At 40.3% G+C, this 26,136-nt stretch overlaps 1 protein-coding gene across 2 annotated transcripts in view; it reads left to right on the forward strand.

Moving 5' to 3' along the window:
* Positions 1-26,136, forward strand: part of PRKAR1B (protein kinase cAMP-dependent type I regulatory subunit beta) — a 119,405-nt gene that overhangs the window by 57,237 nt on the left and 36,032 nt on the right. For both annotated transcript variants that reach the window (XM_037911446.2, XM_043524331.1), the window contains 3 exons: positions 8,153-8,214; positions 8,999-9,045; positions 19,418-19,576. In XM_037911446.2, the coding sequence (XP_037767374.1) occupies positions 8,153-8,214; positions 8,999-9,045; positions 19,418-19,576 (268 nt within the window). The remainder of the gene's footprint in view (positions 1-8,152; positions 8,215-8,998; positions 9,046-19,417; positions 19,577-26,136) is intronic.

Consider the following 26,136-nt stretch of genomic DNA (forward strand, 5'->3'; position numbering starts at 1 on the left):
GTTGCTGATCTGTGGTTTTGTGACAGTCATGGAAGCAGGGCTTTGGAGCTGTGCTCTGGCTCCGCTCCAGCTCCAGGCAAAAACCTGCAGCTCCGTGCTCCAGCTCCGGGCTCCGCTCCAAAGCCCTGCATGGAAGGACTCAGGATCCTCAAATTAGTGGATAAATTAGACTCATCCAATTTTAAAGAAAAAACCTGACACTTTTTATAGATAACCTTTATCAGAATATTTTATAATCATTTCACTGATCCAAATATAAATTATAATTGAATCTTAGGTTAGACTAATACATGTTTTTATTGTGCTTAGCTGTTTGGTATCTGCAAATGTGGTAGAACACAACAGAATGGAAATGAATGAGACAAAATGTGGGAGATGGTTGCAGCCATATGTAACATGCTTGTCAAGAAAGGGAGAGCATGTCAAACATTAGCTGATCAGTTGCAGCATGAGTTTCTCTGACATGATGCTTGCCACAGAAATCTGTACTACTGTCCAATCTCTGGATGACAGTAACCGCAATTTGATGGAGGATTGCTCTACGGGACAGAAGCTCTCTCTTCCTCTGTGTCTTTACAGAATCAAGCAATTGGTGGCAAACAATAGATAATACAATTAGTTGATGATAATCATGGGAATTTTCTGGCACACAAAAGTACTTTGCAGAAAGCTAAAAACAAGAAACTAAAGTAAATTAAATTTAAACTCTGAATCTAGCCAATGTGTCACAATTAACAAACATAACTCAAATTTTGAATACCACACATTGAATGTTTGTGACAAATCCACAGAGTTAAAAAAAAAAATTGTAAACAATGTTTCTTAGTGAGTATAAGTAGATCTGTACCAATCGCAGTTTGTTCACACACATACCGTGAGTAGAAAAACAGGTTAAATTCTGTCCGTTGTTTGTTTATCTTTAATATTCATAGAAATATCTGGCTGGCAAACAAAAATCATTTATTTTCTATGTAATTTGTCTGTCTCATTAAACAACTTCATCTAAACTTTCACCTCAAATGTTAATAAAGTGCCAGCTGAAAACATTAGCAGGGGATGAGGGGGATCTACTTATATCTACTGCATATCCTGAACAATAAGTACAAAGCTAATGCACATAGTACAGTATTGGTTTATGTGTAAATTGTAATTTATCTAGATAGTTATTTAAAATAATGTCCAAGGTTCCTATTACTTTCTTAACATATTGGGTATTTAGCCCATGTAACTGGCTAGTAGTGCATTTTGTACTTAATATTAAATTGAAAAACTTTGGGAATATTTGAAATCCCAACATATTCTAAAATATTTTCAAAGAATTCCAAGCAAAGTAACAAAATGAAACTGGCAAATAGCAATTAACCATCTTCAGATCTGTCACTTATAAAGAGTGTTAGCCCACCATCTGAGTATTGAACTATATCTGATGAATAGTATATAGTAACTCTTCTTACTTAGTTGGAATAGTCCAGAAGAGGGAGCTTGGAATTAAAGAGTAAATATGCTTAAAAGTACATGAAGCATAAGTTGCTTAAATATGGTAACTTTTAAGGTTGCCATTTACCATTAGTGGAACTTGTTTTATATTAAATAAATATAAAAAAGATTTGGTTTTAGGATGTTATAATGTTTTTATATTGGTTTTCTGTCATGGTTTTAAAGCAATTTTCTATTAGAGATTCATTCTAAATATTTTGCTTGTCTTAGACTAGCAAGCAACTTGTCTAAGCATGTTTGATAAAGAAACAAGGAAAGTAGTAAACTCATGATGATGGTTAGATCATAAAAAACCCAAATCCCATATACAGTGCATAGGACCATATTTATCTTTGGTTGAGTCAAATCTATTGACCTCATCCTAGTTACACTAGAGATGAACTTGGCCTACTTTGCCTAAAGTATATGATTTTTCATTCTGATAACATATCCCCGGGATACTTATAGAATGCCGATGCATACAACCACTGGCTTTGACTTTGTTACAGTGTCCTTCTGTGCGTCTAGTAAAAATGTATTTGGAGCCTTCTCTAAATAAAAGATCCAGTACAGTGTGCCTGCAGCCAAAATGAAGCAGTGGTGCATTCTTACAGTATGTAACCTCCATCAATAGAGTGCGGTCACTCTTTATCCGACCTATCAGTTCTCATCCTCAAAGGAAACCTGCACAACACTTTTGAAAGATGAGCCTGGGAGTTTAAATTCATAACTCTGCTAGACACCAAAAATCATGGTCTGAATAAAGACACTGAATTTATGGCTTATTACAACAGTTTGTAAACTAACCCCCCCCTTTTTGTCCTATGACTATATGGATGTTAACTAGCCAGTTAGGGTTGCCAACTCTCCAGGATTGTCCTGGAGAGTTGGAATTAAAGATTAATCTTGAATTAAAGATTATGTTAGGTAATGAAACCTCCAGGAATGTGTCCAACCAAAATTGGCAACCCTAGGGTCACTTCACCTTAAATGGTCCCTTAGAATATGTGCTAACTACTTACCTTAAACGATCTGTTGGATCTTGTATTTACTTGTGACACTCCTAGTACTTTTCCAGATCTGATGATGAGCTCTGTGCAGCTCGAAAGCTTGTCTCTCTCACCAAGAGAAATTGTGACAGTAAATGGTTTTACCTCACCCACCTTGTCTCCCTAATATCCTGAGACCGACACAGCTGCAGCACTGAACAGATCAGCACAAAACTGAAACCTGAACAGATCAGCACAAGACTAAAATAAATGGCGGAAACTGGTGGATCCCTGTACACCTGAGGGTGCAGGAAGACAAACAAGAATAATTAAAGAATAGAATGAAGCCTTATATTTAGATGGTATGCTGCACAGGCCAGGAACCTTCACATTTTATGTGCTCGTAAAGCACTGTCCAAGTCTGCATTGTATGAACATTAATGAGATGAGCTCAGTACTCTGTCTTACAAAAGAAAAAAACAAAATAAGACAAAAAACCTACTATAATACTTGGATATAACAGAATAGGACTAAACAAAGAATTTGAAATGCAGGGTTACCATGGAACATGTTTGCTCAACTCTTAGTATATGAAAACAAGGAGGCTCAACACAACTGAGTAAGAAGTGATACTGGTTTTTACAAGTATTATGCTGAGAGAGTGTTGTAGAGTTTTTATGGGACTATGCCTGATCAGCTTAATATTTTTTCAAACCTACCCTCAATAATATTGATTTTTTTGGTAAAGTGATAAAGGAAGAGAAAGTATGTATAGCACACACACATTGAATGTTTTCTGTTTGCCTACACAATGAAATAATTCTGCTTGAAGTCTGACAATACCTGAAGGTATAACAAGGCTTTTCCATTTGTGTCATGGATTTTCTACAATGTATACATTTTATCTATCGCCATCTTCCTTTTGTGTGATCTACTCACCATAGTAAGGGTTGAAAACAAATCTGATTTTGAAACTGATAAATTACATTCCATAGTTTCGTTGTATAGCCATTGCCATGGTCTGATTTTGAAATGTTTGAAATCCTGTTCTCTCACTTGGCTTTAACAAGCTTGTTCTCAATTGTCTATTGCCAGCACTGCGTAACCTACAGTAGACATTGCTTTTTTTCCTTTCTCACTTTCTGTGTTGATTCAAAATAACCTCATTGCAACAGCAAATGAGATTATTTATTTTTACCATTCTTTTTTTTTTCATGATAAAGAAAATCTCTTCGGCCTATCTTCCTGCTGCCTTTCACCTTGTGTTGTGCTTTACACCTGGGCAGGCGGGTGGGAAAGACTACCAAATCAAAATGGTGTAGTGTGTTCTACCCACTTGGCATTCACTGTGCCAGATTCTCTGCTGGTGTAAATGGGTGAAGCTCCAATGACTTCAGTGGAATTTTGCTCACTTACGCCAGCAGAGAAATTGACCCTCTTTGTACAGGGGTAAATACGTATATAAGGTGGAAGCCAGCAGAGAAATCAGGCCCTTTGGTCTCAGATCTGACTTCAGTTGTTTGCAATCCGCTTGTATGCTTTATGGAAACCCTCGACATGTTAAAACTTGCTGTGAGTCTTTGATATCTGCAACCCTTTAAAAAAATCCTTTAAATTTTGATATTCCGAGACAAGACAGATGGCATTTTTTGATGGAATAGATAGAGATTTCAGGTCTAAACATATTCCTCAGTTTCACCTTGTTGGACTAGTTAATAATCAAGCTTTATATTATGTGCAGCTCAGAATCTTTGCTTGTAATTTCATTTACTATTTTAGATTATATTATCACAAAATTACTAAAAATTAAATCTGCATAACCCTCTGTGGAGTTTATCATTGGTGGCTGAGTCATAGACTATCAGGGCTGGAAGGGACCTCAGGAGGTCATCTAGTCCAACCCCCTACTCAAACCAGGACCAATCCCCAATTTTTGCTCCAGAGCCCTAAATGGCCCCCTCAAGGATTGAGCTCACAAGCCTGGGTTTAGCAGGCCAATGCTCAAACCACTGAGCTATCCCTCCCCCCAGTCCTGTCAGTCTTTCCCTGCAGTGCCAATGGGAGCCTCATGTACATACAGTTCCACCTGCATCAGTGGTTCCAGACCAAAAACTGCCCCCAAAGCCTTCTGATTGGAGCGCTGGTTTTGGCTCCAACTGCCATAGCAATGAGAACTCACCTTTTCAAGAGGTAGCCAGTAGAGACTGTGGAAGAGCCGCAGAATAGACCTAAAGCTTTTCCCCCTGGGGACAGGGGAGTAGAAGGCTGAGGAGAGGCAGTATTGACATTAGAGATGAGTGAGCTAGGATGCTTTGAGGGAAATATTGTGTAGGGAACTGAGACAGCAGTGCTGGGGGAGCCCTTCAGGTGTAGGTGCCTCGATGAAGAGGTACTGGGCATCCCTCTCTCCCTCCACATCTTAGGGCTTGTCCATAAATAATATAACACATTTTTTGGAGATTTTGAAGACCCACCAGCCCCTGTGACACTGAAACAAACATGCAAAATTAAGGACCCACCTACCCCCTAATGTGTTACGTAATTTATAGACAGCCCTGTGACTCCAACCACCAATAACCTGAATTGAAAAACCCAAACACAACACCCTACATCCTCATTCCATCACCTAACTAACACACCTAGGAACATTACAAAGGATAAACTTAAAAACAAATAATCCCCTCTGTTAGCAATTCTCCCACACCACACACTGATACACAAAGGCATTGAGTAAAAATCTACCCCATGCACACTAACCATCTACTTCAGCATTCTGTACCGTTAGGGAACTTGGTTGGAGTCAGCATTTGGTGAAGAGGTGGAAAGTGGAGTCATGTGCTGTGGGTGCAGTAGATAGGGAAAGTAATATGGAGATGAAATCATGGTACGGTAGTAGGTTTCAAAGTTTGGGTGAAGATTTAGCTAGTGATTTCCTAGCTTTTTATATCATTGTGTTACTGTGCTGCAGTGTATGCACTTAAACAACCACAGACTGTTTTTTTAATAAAAAATTTTGTTTGGAGGAATTTATGTGTATATGTTTAAATATATATAAATAATAGCAACTTGGAAACAAAAATTCAGGTCCCCTCCACACATCTGTTACAATTCTACTACACAGGCAGGGCTGTTTATAATATTATGTTTATGCCTTTCATGGACAAAAGACTGTTGTGAACCATTCTAAAAATAACATGTACACCTTGTAGCAAAAAGAAGAAGGTCAAAATCTGGGCCGTGACCATATTATCTCTTTAGTGAGCTCCACTAGTTTTCCTTAGTTCATCTATTTTTTAAAACCAGCTTTGTTTTCTACACATCACTCCTACTCAGGTTTTTCTAGCATGAAATTGCATATTGAACATGAAAATATATATTGATAAAAAATTAGTGTATTTTCAAATGCCAGCTTGAACAGATCATTACCAAACTTTTTAACTTAAAATAAAATAATTGGCATGCTCTCTCAGGGTAACAGTTTTTTCTATTTTAGTCTATTTTGTATGTTGTAAATCAAAGTCAGTAAATGATATCTATTGTTTCAACATCAATTCCATAGTAGCCTAAATTAAATCAAAGGTCAGTTTTGGTGCAATGAAGTTATGAGTTTGGTTGGTTATTAGGCCAAGATTTTCAGAAGGGCTTTGTGAGGTATTGTGTGCCTCTGTTTTTGGGGGGGCCCCACTTGAGACGTGTTAAAAGAGGCTGATTTTCAGAGGGTTAGCAGTAGTTTTTAACCTAGGAGTTTGAAAACATTTTTGATAAAAGGAAGAGATGTTCAGAAATCTGATAACAAACCATTTTGGAGAAGGGTGCAGTGCTATACATAATTTATCAGCCACTATTTGTACAGTCCGTTGTTAAGATATAAATAAAACACAACCTTCAAACAAGAGATAAAAAGCTGACACTGTGCATGGTTATTTTTCTGTATTTAGTCCAAAAATGGTTTCCAAATCTGTTCAGTCACATTTTGTTTTTGATTATTTTTGTCCACGTTCTGATTTCTCTATTTAGTGGCATAATCTTTTGGGGCCTGATCCTCTGAAGCACAAAGTGCCTTCAATGCTAGTGAGAGCTCTCCACATCTTGCAGAAGTGGGCTCTTAGATCTCTGCTTGGGCACAGAAATTGGGGTAACACAGGGAGCCAATTGAGGATCCTTGATCCCATTCTGCCTGGTCCCAGCATAAGATAGAGCTACTGAGAGTACACCACCAGTGGGCACACTGGGGAGGTCCAAGAGAGGCACAATCCCTGCTAGTTCTCTATTAGGTGTGGTACAGTTCTGCACTGCCCCCTACACAGGACTGCATGCTCATCACACCATCTAGCCCTAGCAGTGGAAACATACTGACTGCTCAGGAGGAAAGATATGCCCAGCTTGAGTAATGAGTGAACATTTCCTATAACTGCATCTGAGTGGATTGTGGAACTGTTGGACAGGAAACAAGCTCATAATGGGATTTTACAATGTGCATTTCCCATATAAGGGATTGAAATCCACCACAGGTTTGTTACTGACTTCCTGGCTATTTTGATTAACCTTTTAAATTTCTTCATTGTTTTCACTTATTTGTGATTGAGAGGAATTTGCTCCATTTTATGGGCTAGACGGAGAGTTTATGTCTCACTCTGTGGGAGGGGCAGTACGTTGATGCACCACTCCTGGAGAAGCGAGTCACAATTCCTCCCCTTTGCTGGTGGTGCGAAGTGGTTTCCTTCAGCCCTTTACATTGATGAATTGGCGGGGGGAGTGGGGGAATAGTGCAGGCTCCACCCAGTCTTTGCTCTTCATCCTCCACCTGTGTGGGGAGAAGAAGCCGTGGTTCTGTGGGGCCTGCTCTCTCCCCAACGTGGGCAGGCAGCCTAAAGTGATTGTGGAGGGTGAGTTATATCCCTTACTGCCCAGCCTGGCCTTGTAAGGGCAAGTGACAAGCTTGCCCTATATGTTTAAAATCATGGTGCTGTGGAGAATCTGGGAAAGATGAATTAGTCCAGTGCTCTTCTATAGCTTGAGTGTTTTCATAGCATTGACCGAATATTCATCACACTAGTAACTCTGCTAAAGTCACTGAGCGTAACTAAAGTCAGAATTTGGCTTCATATATTTACCTCTGCACTGGAAGTGTAATCTCTTGCCAGCTCTTATGCTGTCTTAATTTAGTCCTTTATATTTCCGAATGCATCCTGCTTTGTGCAATGGGTTTTGCTGGTAAAAATGGAGCCTCATTTTCAAAAGGGGCTGTGCTTCTATTTTGGGTTTCCAACAGCTTCCGTTGTGACACACACTGGGCTGTTTTGAAAATCTGGCCACTTTATGGTGCCTAAAAGGGAACTGAGGTCTTTTGAAAATTCTGGCCTTAGAGAATAAAAAGCATGAGCTGGCTAGTTTGTAGAATGCTTTAATTTAAGAATGGGTCTGTACACATAAATTTTGGAAGTTCTTTCAAAATAGCATGAGTGGGTTGAGTCACTGTCTGACTTAGTTTTAAACTATGGCTCCAACAGAACTAGCTTTTCTGGTGTTTTGCCAGCTGGGGACTCCATGTGCTGCTGCAATTAACCTTTCTCTTTTTCTTTGCAAAATCTGTTAATGAAGGATTAACAAAGCAGAGCGACTTCAGTACTGTTGACTAAATAAGGAAGAAGTTTGACTCAACAATGGCTGTTCATTTTCTTTTATAGTGACATATTTGATGCCATGTTCCCCGTTATGCACATTGCCGGAGAAACGGTCATACAGCAGGGTAAATTTCCACACTTTTTCCCTTACAGATTTGCTCAGATTGTATCATTTATGCCACTCTTTCTGATGTTCAGAAAATTAGGGGGTCAGAGATTTTACCATTTTTGCTCATATGCAGTAACATCTTATTCCACAAATATCTAAGTATTTATTTATACTGTAAGCTCTTTGGAGCATGGGAATGCCTTGTTCTGCAGTGACCAGCTCCAAGCATCATGGGGTTCTGGTCCATGGCTGTGGCTCTTAGGTGCTACCACAATCTAAATAAATAATGATAATACTAATAAAAAAGTGTCCACATTGATTTAAATGGGGGCTACCCACGGAGGAAAGTACTACCCAACATGAATAAAGGGGGCGGACTCTAGCACAGAGTAATAAAAGATGGAAAATATTTTCAATGGCTGTTGAGAGTGCTCAGCACCTCACTATATCGTGTCCATAGTTACCAGATTTGGCAACTTACTTGCAAGCTTAGAGCAAGTGAAGCAGGATTTTAGTATCCTGAGGGTATGAAAAGTTTCTAATGTATTTGCCTTCATTTTAAATAAATCAAAATGGATAAACTAATGCAACTGAGAAAAAAATATAAATAATCACCTTTGATATTTCTGTTCATGAGCGAAACGAGGCATGGATGTTAAGGAAATGATTTTCTCTTTAAATAATCAGCTCTGCAAACCTGTGCAAATATGTGTAGAATCAAATATGGGGATTGGAAATTATTTGTATAACCATCCAGGAGACACTGTGAAAACAATCATCATTTATATTTTTGCTTCCAGGTGACGAAGGAGACAACTTCTATGTAATTGATCAAGGAGAAGTGGATGTAAGTTTTAATTAACCTCCGATTTGGAGTTGCTTCCCCTTCTTATTTATTTTAATCAGACTGTTGCAATATGATGCTCATTCTAAGATTACATAGTAAAATTTCGTGCTCATGAAAGGAATCAGGGGCTCATAGTGGATCACAAGCTAAATATGAGTCAACAGTGTAACGCTGTTGCAAGAAAAGCAAACATCATGCTGGAATGTATTAGCAGAAGTATTGTAAGTAAGACACGAGAAGTAATTCTTCCGCTCTATTCTGTGCTGATTAGGCCTCAGCTGGAGTATTGGGTCCAGTTCTGGGTGCCACATTTCAGGAAAGATGTGGACAAACTGGAGAAAGTCCAGAGAAGAGCAACAAAAATGATTAAAGGTCTAGAAAACATGACCTATGAGGGAAGATTGAAAAAATTAGGTTTGTTTAGTCGGGAGAAGAGAAGACTGAGGGGAGACATGATAACAGTTTTCAAGTACATAAAAGGTTGTTATAAGGAGGAGGGAGAACAATTGTTCTTCTTAACCTCCGAGGATAGGACAAGAAGCAATGGGCTTAAACTGCAGCAAGGGAGGTTTAGGTTGGACATTAGGAAAAAATTCCTAACTGTCAGAGTGGTTAAGCACTGGAATAAATTGCCTAGGGAGGTGCTGGAATCTCCATCATTGGGGATTTTTAAGAGCAGGTTGGACAAACACCTGTCAGGGATGGTCTAGATAATACTTAGTCCTGCCTTGAGTGCAGGGGACTGGACTAGATGACCTCTCGAGGTCCCTTCCAGTGATTCTACTTGCCAGGGCCTGATCCAGCAATGTTCTGTGACTCTCCACTCTTGTTGAACTGAGGGAGCTCAGCATTTCACAGGATTGGTCACCTTGTTAGATTTTGTTGCATTAGGTCTTTTATGTATAATGTTATAAATGGTATATTTTACAGCCACATTTATTTGTCCATTCAAAGCAGGATAATACGGTATCATGATCAAGCAAATTACTTTATCTTTAGCACCCTAACCACACCTGTAAGTGTACTGCCTTCAGCGGTGCCGGCCACCATGATGGAATTCACTTGAGGGGGCCATATGAAACATAAGGAAAATATTTTCTTTCATCACTTATCTGAGCTCATGTGCATTTCTTTTCAAATCCAGAGAGAGCCCCAGGCTGCTAGTTTCATTTTAGAAACCTTAATTTGCTTTTTAAACTAGATCGGAATAACCAAGCAATGCACTGTATTGATAAAGCAAGGATTCTTAACAAGTATCAATTGAGTTTTTAAATCACAAAATGCCCACCAGAGTTTGCAATGGTTTTGTCAGGAAGGGTTTGAAAGGAAGCTACCCTCTGAATCTGGTTTCCAGTTCTAATCTGAACATGTCTGATCAACTTCACCCTAAGGAGTGGTATGACATCAACCCCCTTTGCAGCTTTCATTTGGTACAGTCTTCTCATCTCATTGAATTCTCTGGAAGCCACGTCTTACATATCAACAGTTGTTAGATAGGACAGGCTGGCTCATTAGCAGTGTTGCTATGCAGACTCCCAGATGAATTCTGTTTGGATTATTTAAAGAAGGCAGTGATTTATTTTGAATCCAGCCAGCAGGCATACAGTTATTTTAGTGAAAGTTTTTTTTTTTTTTTTTTTTAGAGGTTTGTTTGTGTCAGGGGACCGTCTAATTGGTATTGTTGGGAATCGAGAAACCTCACACTCTGCCTCTGGAAGTTACTCCTCAGGAAATCCGTGTGACTCATTGTTCCTATCAAGCCGGGTAGCGTGCCTCAATAGCAAACATTGCCACATCGGCAGTGCCAGAAGATAACAAGTGCAGTATTTTTAGAAGTGTGGTAAAAATTACTTTTAAAAAATTTATTTAGGGCCTGATTCAAAGCTCACTGACTTCATGATGATATGCACAAAATAGACAGATATTGGAATCTTACTGTAGTCCTCCTTAAAAGTGCCTTGCCCTCCTTTGGAAGTTTTAGGGAGTAGTTAGCTGCATTTTCTGTCACTGAAGATGGCTTCTTAGTCCCCGTCCTCCCACTACATCCCATGATCCCCCACCAGAGCAGCTCTTTTACACAATGTTAAGCAAATTCTTACTGAGAGAATGACACCTTTTCATACGTAATCCTGACTATATGTGGTTCAAGGAGGGACCTAAATGTAAAGATTGTTTTGACTGATTATTGAGTACATGAGGGCCTGATTTAAAGTAACCTCTATGTGCAGGTATCAGATGGTTTTATGGGCAGTTGCAGCTTCTGGGGAGGGGTACAATTTTCAAAAGCAATTTAGTGGCTTAGGAGCTGTGAGGGGGTGTTCTCCTCACACTATCCCTGAATGGGGGTACGGTAGCTCAGAAGGCGCTAGTTAACCCGTAGGCTGCATCTGGAGAGAGACTTAAGCTTGAGGACAAGGGAAGTGTGAAGACCCATAGTAGGAAAAGGACAGGAAAAAGGGGATTATGGAGCCACCGTGTATGGGGGCCTTCTTTGCAGAGGGCAGATATACCCTCCTGAGCTGGTCCCCAGATTTACCACTCCCACTGAAGGGGGCCGACAGACAACAGAGAGGAGTCCAAGCCATAAGGGCTGGAACTAGGGGTACTGGGTTCTGCTGCTGCACCCCCTGGCTTGAAATGGTTTCCATCATATACAGGGTTTATGGTTTGGTTCAATGGCTCTCAGCACCCCGCACTATGCAAACTGTTCCAGCATCCCTGATCCGAGGCCTCTTTACGCAGGCTCTGGAGAACCAGTGGAGACTGGGAGGCACAGATATACCTACAGGGTTATTTGGCGAAGTTAGCTGAACAGCAGCAATATTTACTTAAGTTTCTCCAGGAAGCGAGCAGGGGCCAAAGGGGCGGAGAATGGAAAAGAGGTTCCGAGCCAGGAGGTCAGAAGCCCAGCCAAGGCAGTGCTATATATGTGTGGTCAGAAGGGATACATTAAAAGTGAATGTGCCTCCGGGGATGGAGACGAGAAGCCCTACCCTGAAGGCAGGAAGACAGGAAAGCCCTGAGGCATCCCACCTGTTGAGAGAGAAGAAAAGGGCTGCTGCCTGTTTTTCCTTTGTGGAATTAGGGCGTTGCCCTCACAAAGAGCAGAACCACGGCGGAGGGAAGGGCAGGGTCCTGACTAAGGGCTGGAAGAAAGGGTTAGTAGACTGCAGCGTGTACAACCGTCATAGAGAAAGCTGAAGGGGCAGTGATGATAGAGGGTGAGAAAGAACTGGAGGAGAGAAAGGCACCTGCAAAGACCCACCTGAAGGAGGTGAGGTGGACAGTGAGACCAGTCAGTATACAGTGGGAACTCAGATACTGAGGGAGAGGTTTTGAAGGTGTCTGCAGAGCAAGAGAAGGGGCTACAAGAGAAATTGATAGCCATGGAGCAGACTTTACAAGTAGCTGTACAAGACCTACAGTTCCAGAGGGAAAAGTACCAGCAGAAGGGCAAACTGCTTCTCTTAGCGAGTGAACTAGAGCAGGAGTGGGATGACCTGTGAGCCCTGCTTTGGCATCCATACCCTGGAGGATTGCAATCTTGAGGGGGAGAGTATGTGATGGGGTATTGACCCACACCACCTTTGAAGTACTGGACGGGCTAATTAACCTGATAGGCTGGAGGACAAGCACTAACTGAAGATGGAACCCACCTTGGCAGGAGTAGGCAGGGCTTTTATAAAGCCAGGAAGGGAGAGCAGAAGAGGGTGGCAGTGTGAAATTCTGCAGTCACTCTCCAGGCACAGTGAGGAGAGCAGGAAACTGGGGGGAGTGGAAGCCCTGGGATGTGAGTAGTGTTGGGCTACAGCTTTCAGTGTTCCCATGGTCTGCATAGCACAGACAAGTGCGTGACCCCAAGATGGTGGATCCATGGAGCAATATATTCTGAGAATGTCAGTGGCTGGTATGGAACCTGAGTTTCTGTACAAATGCAAAGATGCAAGGTTATGGTACTGGCAATTGCCATCATTAAAAATTCCAGATGTTACCTGCAAAAATATCATGCAGGTTTTTGAGGAGGAAACTCTTTAGATCACAGGCAGTATATCGTTAGAGTTATAGAAATATGTACTCCAATTAGTAAGTACAAGAGTTATGATGAATCTCCTGATGGATAATATTGCAAATCTATGAAGAACAAAATAAAAGGACAGTATAACACTATGTCTGACCATCTCTACATATGCGGGAGGATAAATGAGAAACATTAAATACAAATAACTTAATGTTATAAATCCGTAACTTTTCTGTCTATGGTCACTGTGGGTGACAGAATAAAATCCAATGCAACACCACACAGTTTACAGGTACTTTACCCAGCTTGACAGGAGCAGTGGGCCAAAGCAGTGGGATTGTCAGAGGAGAAACTTCTTTTCTAGTATGTGAGTCTTTGTATTATCTTCCCTTTGGCAGTGCTGATGACTTACAAGTGTACTACTAGCAGTGTTAATGTAATAAAAATGGACATCTAAATAAGTGCTTGTAGCCCTGCTACCTGGACTTAAGAGAAATCACCATGTTGGTCAAATAATGAACAGTCACAAGAGCCTATACAGCACCGGTGTCCTACTATGGATCATTATTTCAAGATAATTTACTGTGAGCCTGATTGTGGCCTGGCTTGTATGTCCACACAAGATAGTAAAGGGGGTATGTGGCCTGGCTTGTATGTCCACACAAGATAGTAAAGGGGGTAGAAGGCACCACTGCTACCATGCACCAACTATCTGTAGTGCCTCTCACAATGCAGGAGGGGAAACACAAAAGGATGGAGCCTTGGCTTTGCCTCTAGTGCACGAGGCGGCATATCTGTACCAGGTACAAACCTGGCACAGTGTACTCCCTCAACCAGAGCAGCAGGGAGACTGGGAGAGAGATTGTGACTTAACAGATCATAGTCAGAATCTCCCTATTGGGCTGCTCCAGGGGTAGCACATATTGCCACTATCTCAGGGAAGATTGTTAACTCATGGTCTAGCCCTGTATGAGGAATAACTTTCTGCTAGCTAGATTATGGCTTGAGGCTTTAAGTCTCAGGGGTCAGCTGTCTACTGGAAGCTCTACTACTTGGAAAAATGTGGATGTATGCCAAAAATGCATCTAGTGAGGCTTATATTATAGTTTCCAGTAAAGATGTTGAAAGTACCTGTTAAAATATGTGTTTCTTGCAGAAATCTCTAATCCATATTTTTAAATATAAAACTGTCCTCCTGTTTATTATTTTAATCTTATAACTTCACATTTTGCTTAAAAACCACCATCAACTACCCTTTTAAAATATATTTTTTAAAATAACAACTTCCTATTAAGAAAAGGAGTACTTGTGGCACCTTAGAGACTAACCAATTTATTTGAGCATAAGCTTTCGTGAGCTACAGCTCACTTCATCGGATGCATACTGTGGAAAATACAGAAGATGTTTTTATACACACAAACCATGAAAAAATGGGTGTTTATCACTACAAAAGGTTTTCTCTCCCCCAACCCTACTCTCCTGCTGGTAATAGCTTATCTAAAGTGATCACTCTCCTTACAATGTGTATGATAATCAAGGTGGGCCATTTACAGCACAAATCCAGGTTTTCTCCCCCCCCCCCCCAGCTCCCCCACAAACCCACTCTCCTGTTGGTAATAGCTTATCTAAAGTGATCACTCTTGTATTTAATAGGGTTGTAACTCTTTTTGCAATCATTTTCAGGTGTTTTCTTCTTGTAAAACAACAGCCAAATGCACTATGGTGAAAAACCGAGTAAAAACTTGCCAGTTGTCCAGATAACTAAATAGCATTTGTGCTTAAATAACTTGAATATTTATCATATTCAGGGTATTTCCTACAGCGTTATATAATAGACAAGTACAAAGACATATTGTGGACACTGAGGTAATCTTATCTGTTCATCTTGGGTAAAACTGGCAAGTTTACAAAGGCCACAGCCACCCTTGTATGTAGAAATATAAAGATAAAACAAAGTGAAACAAACAAAAGTTACACAGCAGCTGGTCTATGAATATTGCTGGATTTTTAAGAGTGAGTTAGACTTAATACTAACCTATTGGTCAATGAGATCTAATGGCATTGCTTTTCCTGAAGAGCCTCCCCACCCTTTTTCTCTGTGTATTTAATTAAATGTATCCACGGCAACTAGAATTCCTCCATCATTAACATTGCCCATGTTTCACATCTTTGTATTTTCTAATGGATGATTTTTAAAAATCTAATAAGTACATGCTATGAGTTACAATTTTCAAGACGCCACTTTGAGGTTTTGAGGATTTTTAAGATGGTCCCAAATTTTGATAAAAAAGAAAAACTACTAGCATCATGTGAAAAAGTCACCTACATGTATAAAAACTTCATGTTTAAGACTCATTTACATTTCCAAGAAGAAATGAGCCTCATTTCTATTTTGGAAACAGAAATACTTGGACCTACTTTCTCCAGACAAGACACAGGGCTGAAGTTATTGCATAACATAATGGGGATGCTGAAAGTTGCAATAGCAGGATAATTTCAATAAACAAATGTATTAAATGAGTGAGATTGCCTCCATAGGGCAGAGGGGCAGCAAGAAATGCAAATGGTTAATAAGAAATCAACAATATAAAACTGAGGACTGAAAAGCAGAAGTACATTCATTAGGTCTGAATATACCTTCATACCCACTTCCCAAGCAAATCGGGGAGTTACTATTATTGGAAAGATTAAATCCTATTTTTATAAATAACTGCAAGATGAACGAAACTAAGATTTGCTCCTACACCACTGAGCCTTGTGTGAGTCACTTCGATTTTCTCTCACAGTTAGTGCCTAATGTATATCACAGCCTGTGAGGAAAGGAATTGAAGAGTACAATATCACACAAAATTCTTCCCGCTAACCTTCTATAAAAAAAATATAAAGTGAGCCCACTTGGGTAATTTTTCTTGCTAACAAAAATTGCAGTGTTCATACCAACAGAGATGAAAAACAATAGAAATCTAGAATGCCTTTGATCTCTAGAAAGTAGCAGGCTCTGGCAGCATGATTGCCCTTCATATTTGGGCATCTGCAGCTATGCATTCCTTTACGGCTACATGAAAGTAAAAAGTTCCCACTACTGTGCGGCTGGGTCAGCTGTCCAAGTAACAACTCGGAATGTTTTGATTGTGTGCTCTCTACATTGGTGAGGGTTCATAAATACATAAAATGTATAAGGCAGATCCTGTGACCAGTAATTTTTTAGAAGGAAAGGGGATCTGCCGAGCTGCTGCCATGCAACACATCTCTCTTTCCCAAAATAGCCTCATCTTCACCTTTCCTTTCCTCTTTTTTTTTTTTTTAACTCCACCTTAAAAGGAATCTTAGTGGGGTTGAACTTTCAGCTAAAGGACAGAATGACAGTATAATATATCATCAGTGCACTTTATCATCATCATGAGGACAAAAGTTTATTGTTGACTTAGGGTGCATTCTGGAGGGTGTAGTACAATGGCTTTCCTCTTAAAGTACAATAGTTGTTCTTGTGTTGTTTTGTCTTCAGGAGCTTGAAATTGGAAAATGGTGTTTTTATTGGGGAAGAGAGTGCTGGGCCCAGGGATCACGTCATCGGATCAAGATTTGGTTTCAGTTCAGAATGCTTTAAACCTGACACACTTAGTGGGGTTTGACCATTTTCATCAACTGTTTACAAACCATATGTCAAACGTGTTTTGTGGAGTCTAGTCAAATGGGATAGTAAAATTAAAGATGGCTTGGAGTGGATTAACTTCAGCCTTTTTTATTGCAGTGCAACTATTGTAAACGTCAGTACTTCACTCAATTTGCTTTGAGTTTCACCAGATTAATTTCCCCCTTTGGTTTGCAGTCATGGGCCACTTATTGACTTAACAAGGATTTCCATGTTACAGTTTTAAAATGTGGGTGCTGGAGTGAGCACATTTCCCATTTATAGTTCAGATGCTGTCATTTCCATCCTAAAGAAACACCCATCATGGTAGCAAGTCATCTTACCACACTTTTACGCAATAATAGAAATTCAGCTTGACAGCAAGACACCATATACAAAAACTACTTTCTGTCCGGAGTGTAAATTCATGATGAGAGATCAGCTGGCATTCAGGGCCTAACCCAAAGCTCATTCAGTGGATTTTACCTTTGGATCAGACCCTCACTGGGGGCATGAGTTGCCTTAGTAGAGCAGTCCGATGGGTGTGTGTAGTGCAGTGTCTACTTCTGCTGGTTGTCTATTCCTGATGCTTCACAATAAGAAGACACCTACCCACCATCTCTAAGAAAAATGCATCTGGCCAATTTTGCAATGTTTAAATATGGAAGGTGGGGTTGTTTTTTTTTTTTTTTTAAGATTTACTCTCATTAGGTTACCAAACTTTAGGCCCCTCATTTTATTCATCCACCTTCCCTGCTTTTGACATGTGGCAGTTCCAGGATTCACACTTCAACCAGACTTCGGACTTTTAAAAACTCTTTTGTGTGTAAGTTTCTCATCATGAGAAGAATTAGCGATTGACCCAACATTCCATTTGGTTTTCCTTTCAAAGTCTGTGTCATAGATCAAAAGAAACCCTGCTATTATTTAATGTGACAGTCACCCGTAGTAATGAAGAAATTCAGCTACAAATGACCTTCCTGGCTTGCATTCATGGCTTGGTTACTGCCTGCCTACTTTGGTTTATCTTTTACCTTTTGCTTCCATTCCTTGATCTCCGGGATGCTCCAGGAATACAGAGACCCACAACACTGGCTCTTCAGCTATAGTTCAGCATTAGGGCTAATAGAAACCCACGCAGTCCTTTACATTCATACAAAGTCTCTGATCAGTTAAGCTGCCCCATGCCCTGAAGGCTTGTTCCAATTCCTATTGAAGTCAGTGGAAAGGCCTCAATGGGAGCCGGATCAGGGCTTGAATGAGTATTGGGCAAAACAAACTGAGACTGATTTGGGCTGTAGCGCAAGGGACATCTTTTCAGCATAACCCGGAAGATAGATAGATGGATATACACACACACAAAATATACTGAAATTTGTTTTTATTTTTGGGAAAAGACCAAATATACGTATATTTTGCCCCATATTAGATGCCTTATTTTTTTCATTCCTAAGTAATAGAGGGTCCTAATTTATATTTAAAAAATTGCATGAATCCATTATTTGTAACAGGCTATGCAAAATTATTTTGGTTTTCTTTTTGGTTTTTTCCTGTTTGAGTAGAGGATAATCATGTTTCTTTTATTACATTTTTCTTTATAGAGCTGTTACAGAGCTAATGTTCAGTCTCATTGGTTTCTATTGTTACTGCTCCACAATACATTAGGATATATTCTGCACTTGATATGTGCATTCAGTGTCTGCTGTTCTGTAAACTCCTTAACACATAAACAGCCTAAAAAGGGTGCCCCTGGTGTCAGTTTAGAGTGACAAAACTACATGCATGCTGCAAAATACACAATCCATCACATTCTCTGAATGCAATTTAATGCCTCAGAAGCTATACTGTTAATGGATAGCAGGAGGAATTCACCCTAGTGTAGGGACCCTGCCCACACCCGTCTACTCAAGTGAAGGACTTACATGATGCAGAGAAACTTGGATAGGCCCTCTGTACTGGGTTGTATTTCACCCAGTAAAAATGTTGTGTGATAACTACATCAATTAATAACATTTTCTGATCTAAAATAGCTTTGGATCTGATCCATTTCATCAGTGTAAGCAGGATCATAGTGGTAGTTTAATAAATTAATTATGGGTCTTGGAGAACCGTAGAGCTGGTACATGAGTGGAAGGAAAAGGATAGTTCTATTTACATGCTATCAAATCCAAAGTATTCAGTAACCCACTAAGTCAATGGGAGACTTTGAAAACTATCCTTGGATCACTGATGAAGAGAACAAGCTTATAAAAGAAAAATCTCCCCTTACAGAAGGTGTTTTCCTTGTTTTGTTCTGTTTTTCAGTTCACAGCTATGGTGCTTTCCGACAAATCTCATTACAGTTTTTAACAAATCTCCTTTCTTTCAAGTTTGACAGTGTTAATAAAAAGCCAAAGTTGTGACAGTTCTGCTTGTCGATTCTCTGAGTGCTGAACACAGGAAGGAAAACTTGATGCCAGTTAACCACAGGAGCTGAAAACTCAGAGACTAAATACAATTATTGTGCTGAAGCAAGAAGACTTGAAATTCTGTCCACAAAGCAGGTTGTCACCCTCTTTTGTAACTGAGCGAAGAAACTGTTAGGCTATTGTTTTCTTTCTGTGCCTCCCAGCACTATCCAACTTAGCTAGATAGGAAATTATTAATGGGCTTTTAGGTAACTGGAAGTAGAAGGAAAAAGCACCGATAAGTCTCCCGATTATTTTTCCCTCTTCCTTTTGTAGGTTTATGTAAATGGAGAATGGGTTACCAGCATTGGAGAAGGAGGCAGCTTTGGGGAGCTTGCATTGATCTATGGAACACCAAGAGCTGCCACTGTCAAGGCCAAGACAGACCTCAAACTTTGGGGCATCGACAGGGACAGCTACAGACGCATTTTAATGGTGAGTTTTAAATGTTATGACTTATTCACATTACTGGTATTATTAAACGTTTTATGCAGTGCCATACATGTGCACCACATTTATATTTTATATTCAAATTATATCAGTGCTAAAACCTCTGCAGTTTAAGGCTCTAAAACAAACAAGTGCACATTAAAATAAAACTGTGGGTCTGTGTGCCAGGAATGAGCATGGGGCTGTGTGCCAGGAACCCCTGAGTACTGCCCCGATCATATAATACATCAGTAATTATTTAAAACTGTGAAACCCTCAAGAGGTCCACATTACTCTCCTAAGCTACCACATATCATCATCTTGTTGTCAACCCCGTCCTATCCTCCCTCAGCACCACCCCATGCTTGTTGCCTTGTGTTGTCTTCATTCTAATTTACACTGTTGGCTCTTCTTGGCAGGAGCTCCATTGCAGTCAGTGGGAAAACTCCCATTGACTTCAGTAGGTCCAGGATATGAAACCCCCGCGTCCCGCATCCTTATTTGTCAACCAAGCGTCATGAATGTACATGGCACAATATAAATAAATAAGACTGCACGATCCTAAAACTGCAGTAGCAGCTGCAGAAAGCTGCTAACGCTCTGTGACTTCAGGAAAAGATTCCTTTCCACCCCCTACGTCTTTTTAGAGAAGCCTGTCATAGAAGCTGGCCACCTGCAGCATGTGTTAGGCTGTTGATTTGTCGTTAGACCTTGAGTCGTGGATTTATAATGGAAACTTTGACACACGCTTAACTAAAGCAATGTCTTAGTTTCATCACAATTATTTGTTTTTCTGATGTGAATGTACATACTCTTTTCTCCTCCACAAAATATTCCCTTCCTGCAGATAGTTTATACTTGAATAATGTTATTTAAAGCATCTTTCTTGATAGGAACTGTTCTTCATTGGTTACATTATTTCATTGTGGCCTGGAGCAAATGTTACTATGCTTTCTTGGTAAGAAGATAATGTGTATTAAAAATATATACAGTACAAATGGAATTACTGGGTAGCTTAAGAGTTTAGCAAAGGGATACAATGGCTTTCAGTGCCAGGGTCACTAGTTCACATCCAACTGAGTTCAGCAGTGACCTAACATTTATGCTATTTGATGACTGGTGGGTGCCTGAGTGAAGTGAGTATATGCCTAGTTCTTCATGGACTGGTGTCCACATCACAAAAATCACCATCACAACTGGCACTCTCAGTAGAGGAGCTAAAGATTCATTGGAGAAGTAGATGAAATTATTCTTCTATCCTTAGAGATAGGGGGCGGCCCTAGGACAGGATTCAGGTGCAGTGACAAGCAGCTAGTAATGCCTATATCAGTTCTGTGGATGAACAGGATGAGTACTATTTGAAAGCTGCTTGGTACAGGAGAAGCATTAGTTGACCTTCAGTAAGACATTTCTTTAAAACCTTCTTTTTAACTCATAGGGATGGAGAACATAACTTGTCCACTAGAACCTGACAAAGGCAATCAAGACGGGTATCTAGAATACTGCTTGAGATGAATCTGCTTGGTGCAAATACGATTCAAAAGTACAAAAGAGAAATAAACAGCATGACTGATGTGTTCTCTGGCTTTTTAAGAAAGGCCTTTTGGTCCTTACTTTATGTAATGCAGTTACACAAGAATAGAGAGGAAAGTTTCACAATCATCTCTGCTTTTGAGGCCCCTTTGGTCTCAAACTTGATGAAAATAGCAATAACTAATCACATTCAAGCTTGTGAACCGTTCAGGTTTGATCACTCAGTTAGGGGTCAGATGCTCATCTCCATTTGATAACTATCTTCAAAAGCTGGGTGGGCATTTCTGGTGCCAGAAGGAATCTTGCTTAAAAGACATATAACCTGCAGCAGAGGAGACTACCCCTTTAATGCTGGGTGCAAGAATGCTAAACATAGATATAGCTTGAATATCGTGAGCATCTAGCTGATAGTAATATACAGATAACTGCCTTTAAAATGCATTTAGAATCCCTTGCTGCTTTCAGTCAGTAGGTTCATAGCAAGATGATTTTGTGTCTGAGCACTTTGTTGTTTGTACGTTTCAGAGTTGTTGTTTTTTTAAAAAGTGGTGCAGTTGGTGCCATTAAAAATGGAATGTCTACCTCCCTGCGCCAGAGAGTTGCTTACTATTTTAGATGTCCCACATATTGTCTGTTCTTCTAGCCGTTATTTCTGCTCATTGCCATTTTTTTTATCCACTTAAGCATCTCAATGATGCTTTTAGATTTACTGTATCCATAATGTAACTTTTTTTTTCTTGGAGCGGACTAAAGTCTGATGCACACAGTCCATCTAGCTTTTGATTTCATTTGCCATCCATTTGTTGCTTCAGCCTGTCTTGAAAGAACCATGTTAAAACAGATGTATTTCTGCATATTTCATCGTCCCTTTCTAGGTAGCTTAGTGCTTGAGGGTCATATTTAAACTCACTCAACCAGCTGTGATGATAGCAAGCCTCGGGTCAGTTTCTTCAGTTGAGATGTGTAAAGAAACTGCTTGGCATTCATTGCAGTCTTTCACAAAGCATTATAACTTTGAAATTCTATGGGGGTAAAAAAAGTTCTTCTAAACCAGTCAACTCTTCCCCTGTTTCCCCCCACCTTCCCCAAATGTTCTTCCTAAGCACGCCACCCAGTTCTCTAATCTTGTTTCCTCTGTCTAGGAAAGTTATCTGTGCTGTATGTTGCTTGCCTTACCTATGTAACGTTTGTGGGTGTCTTTGTTTTCATGTTTATATCTTCCTGAATGTGGGTACTAAGGAATCTATGGCTTGGGATTGTCATGCAGCTTAAGTTGCTAAAATGTTGCTGCTGTCTTCCTTGCCATTTGGATTGAAAATCTTTGGAGATAGGGAGCCCCCAAGGTTGCATACAGAGAATGCCTCATATACAAGGATAAAAGGGGACAAATGTCCATTTTCTAATAGTGCTCCTATACTAAAACATCAAGTCCATCCCCCAGCCAAGTCAGCCCTCAGGCTGAGGATATAACACACTTTAATCTGTTAAAAATGTGTTATAATTTCTCCTTTCAGAGAGTAATTTACCCACCCTCCAACTCACTTGACCTGGCTATTATAGGGGAGGAGTTACAGGCTGGACACAGCATCTCTAAAGTAGTCCACATGAGCCATCTTGCCAATTGTGACCTTCTCACCTCTGATCTGAATGTCTCAAACCCCATCAGCCCCTTTGTCACTGGATTCTGGTTGTGGCATGACAAGCCAGCTCTGCTTACACACAGTGAGTCACGTAGGATTGGAAGGTATGACCTGGATCATCAGGGATTGCAGGCAACCCCATCATATAATCCCACTGATAAATTTATCAAGCACCATTTTAAAACTGGGTTGGTTTTTTGCTCCCAACACTCCTATTGGGAGGCTGTTCCAGGACCTCACCCCTCTGATGGTTAGAAGCCTTCTTCTAATTTCCAGCCTCAGTTTATTCACAGCTAGTTATTTATAGCCACGGGCTATACTCTCGGGACACAACTAATGATCAATCAAGGTTAGTCCATCCCTACTGTAATGTCTGACTTAATTTATATTGTTCTGACCTTGTTTTACCAGCAATGCTTCATACTGCTTTGGATCTGAGAACACTGTTTCTTTTACCACTCAGAAAAATTAAGTCACATCAACTGCACATTTTTGTACAGTGTACATGGTGGCCAAAACATAAACCAAATCCAAAGCCTGCATTCCATTTAACATCTGTGCAATATAGCAGTAGAATCTTATGGCGTACTTTGTTTTCGCGGTTAGTATGCGTTGTTTCAGTGACTTTTTTTGTGCTCCTTTAAGAATGTACATTTTAAGCATAATTCAATATCAGTTTTACATAGGGATTAAAACTGAGGTGGAATGGTTGCCATTCCAGCACCTCCTGCCAGCTGCATACCTGCCAGCATAACCCTTTTATTTGAAACTTGAGCCTTGTTCTACCATTCGGTAGCCATTTGTTTGGCTTGTCATTCAAGGTGGGGCTTTTTAGGAAATACCCAATCAACTCCAGCCAGCCCAGCTGTACTTCTGCACATAAATAAATAAAAAGAGCTGGAGAAGGAAAGCAAAGAGGCGAGCAGAAGGGAAAGAAAGAGATAGATTGGAGTGGGAAGAGAGAAAATAGAGGAGAAAGGGGCAATTTGAGTACCTATTTGGGGGCACCAGATGCCCTGGCTACCTTAATGTATACAGAAAAATGACCAGCCCTGCCCCCATTGGACCTGTTTACAATCTCTGAGTTTATGGCATTTGTTTTTGCTTAAACAAAAGCACAAAAGCATTTGTGAGCTGCTTAAACTAAGTTGGGAGCCTGCTAAGTCTTGAGCTCCTCTAAACTGAAGGGCTTTGAACCCCTTTTTGGGATGGAGTTGGTGAACTGATCTGGTCTTGCTTCTACTGACTGACACCAAGAGGAACACTGTAGCTTAGAATTTAAAGGGAGACACTGCCCTCTCCATATTAAAGATTCTTCCTTGTAAATGGGAACAGTAATCTTTTAAGTATGAGCTTCTGAATGAGGATTCTGCTTCAGAGAAGGAGGGAGAGGAGACTAAGAGGGTGGGTGGAAAGAAGCAGAAGGAGGTGGAGGGGAGAAAGAGTTAGGTATTAATCCAGAGATGGCAAAGACCATCATCATCGGATCAGCTTGTCAAGGTCCCTATCAGTGTAGAATTGTTCCCTAAAGTACATTTACTAGTGTTTTTATCTATCCCAGTTTTAAGTGTCCCAAACAATGAGACTTTCCCCACTTCCTTTGGGAAACTTTTCCATGGGCTAATAAATCTCACAGTCAGGAAGATTTTACTGATATTCATCTTAAATTACTCCTTTCTTAACTTCCTCCCATTACTCCTAATTATGCCTCCTTGTACCCTACATTGTAGTTTCTGTCCCTCCTTGGAGTTTACATCCTTTAGACATGTGTAGATCATTTTCCTTTCCTCTCCTTAAAACCCTCTTATTTGTTGATCAGCTAAACGACACATATTTAAACTGTTAATATTTCCTCACAAGCCATTCCTAAATATTTCAGTTAATTCTTCCCTGAATTCCTTACAATTTGTCTATGTCTTTCTGGTAAGGAGGGACCCAGACAGATCACAACATTCTAGGTGTAGTTACACCAAAACCATATATGTTAAGACTATTATCTCTCTGTTCTGTGGCAGGATGTCTTTGCATATACAGATCAAAATTGTATTGGACTTGTTTTTGCTGCAGCATCACATTGCGAACTCACGTCTGACTGACCATAAATCTCTTTTAGCATTACTACTTTCCAGGTTTCTCTGTCCCATTGAATATTTGTGCCTTGGATTGCTTTCCCTAGATCTCTTAGCTGTATTTTCCAAACTGAATCTCATTTTGTTTTTTTCTACCCCGTTTCAAATCTCTCTAGGCCCCTTGGTGGTATTTCCCCATTCTGCCAGGTTTTCACAATGTTTCCCAACCTGCAGATTTCATTAGTGTGTTATTGGCTAGATAGATTTCCTAGATCATTAATGAGGAGCTTATATAAGAGCAGGCCTAACACAGATCCCTGCAACATTCCACTTGGCACCTCTCTGATTCTCAAGTCGACAGGAAACTAATGGAAAGGTTACGGTAGTGCAAAGGATTATGATAGTGTTCATATTCTGTCTGATTTACATCAACTCTGTGAGTAATGTTTTATGGGACGCTTCAGTGCTTTCTTAAAATCCAGATATATTACCCTTGACGCTTTTCTTCATCCACTGGTTTTGTAATTCTACCACCCTCCTATCCCCAGTCAAACTGTGGCCAGTACCTAGGGCAGGCTACTGTACAAAATGGACAAGTTATAAAAAGCAGATGAGATGGCACAAAACAAATGGAAGAATGTGTGGAGAAGGCTGGAGATGGGAATTAAGGGAGGCAAAGAAGTAGGAAATCAAAAATTCTCTCTCTGCCTGTTTCCATGTGGTATAAAGGTCAGCAATACTGATCTGAATACCAGAACAAATAACCATGTGTTTGTGTTGTAAAAATACTGTAGTAATGTTTTCTCTAAAGTATCCCTCTGCTCCACCCAGGAGGCAGTCAAAACACGGAAAGACATCCTAAAGTAACAACAAAACATTCTGAACTAAGTTTTATGCCCATGCCTGGGCAAGTGCTTTGGAAGTGGTGAGAAGAAGCAGAAAATCTTTTCTTCTGTAATTGGACAGAGTGCAAGACCTGACGGCCAAGTAGCATTGTCTGAAGAACTCAAGACTTCCATGTGAGGGCATTGCTTTGCCCTGCTTTCCTGATGGACAGTGTGGCGGGGACAGGACAGGGGGATGTACTGGCTCTTGGACATCATAGCAATGGGAGCAGCCCTAGCTGTCTTACCAGCCAGGGTGGAAAACGTTTTTGGCTCCTCCCCACTCTCATGCCCAAATGGCAGATCAAAAATAAAAACAAAAAGCAGAGCAAACCCAATCAGCGGAGCAAAAATGGCCAGTCAATCACAGCAGAGTAACTACAACAACAACAAAAAGCTGAACGGCACAGTGATCTGGCACCCAAAGGTGGTGCCCAGGG

The sequence above is a fragment of the Chelonia mydas genome, chromosome 10 (genome assembly GCF_015237465.2).
Source record: "Chelonia mydas isolate rCheMyd1 chromosome 10, rCheMyd1.pri.v2, whole genome shotgun sequence".
NCBI classification, from domain to species: Eukaryota; Metazoa; Chordata; order Testudines; family Cheloniidae; genus Chelonia; species Chelonia mydas.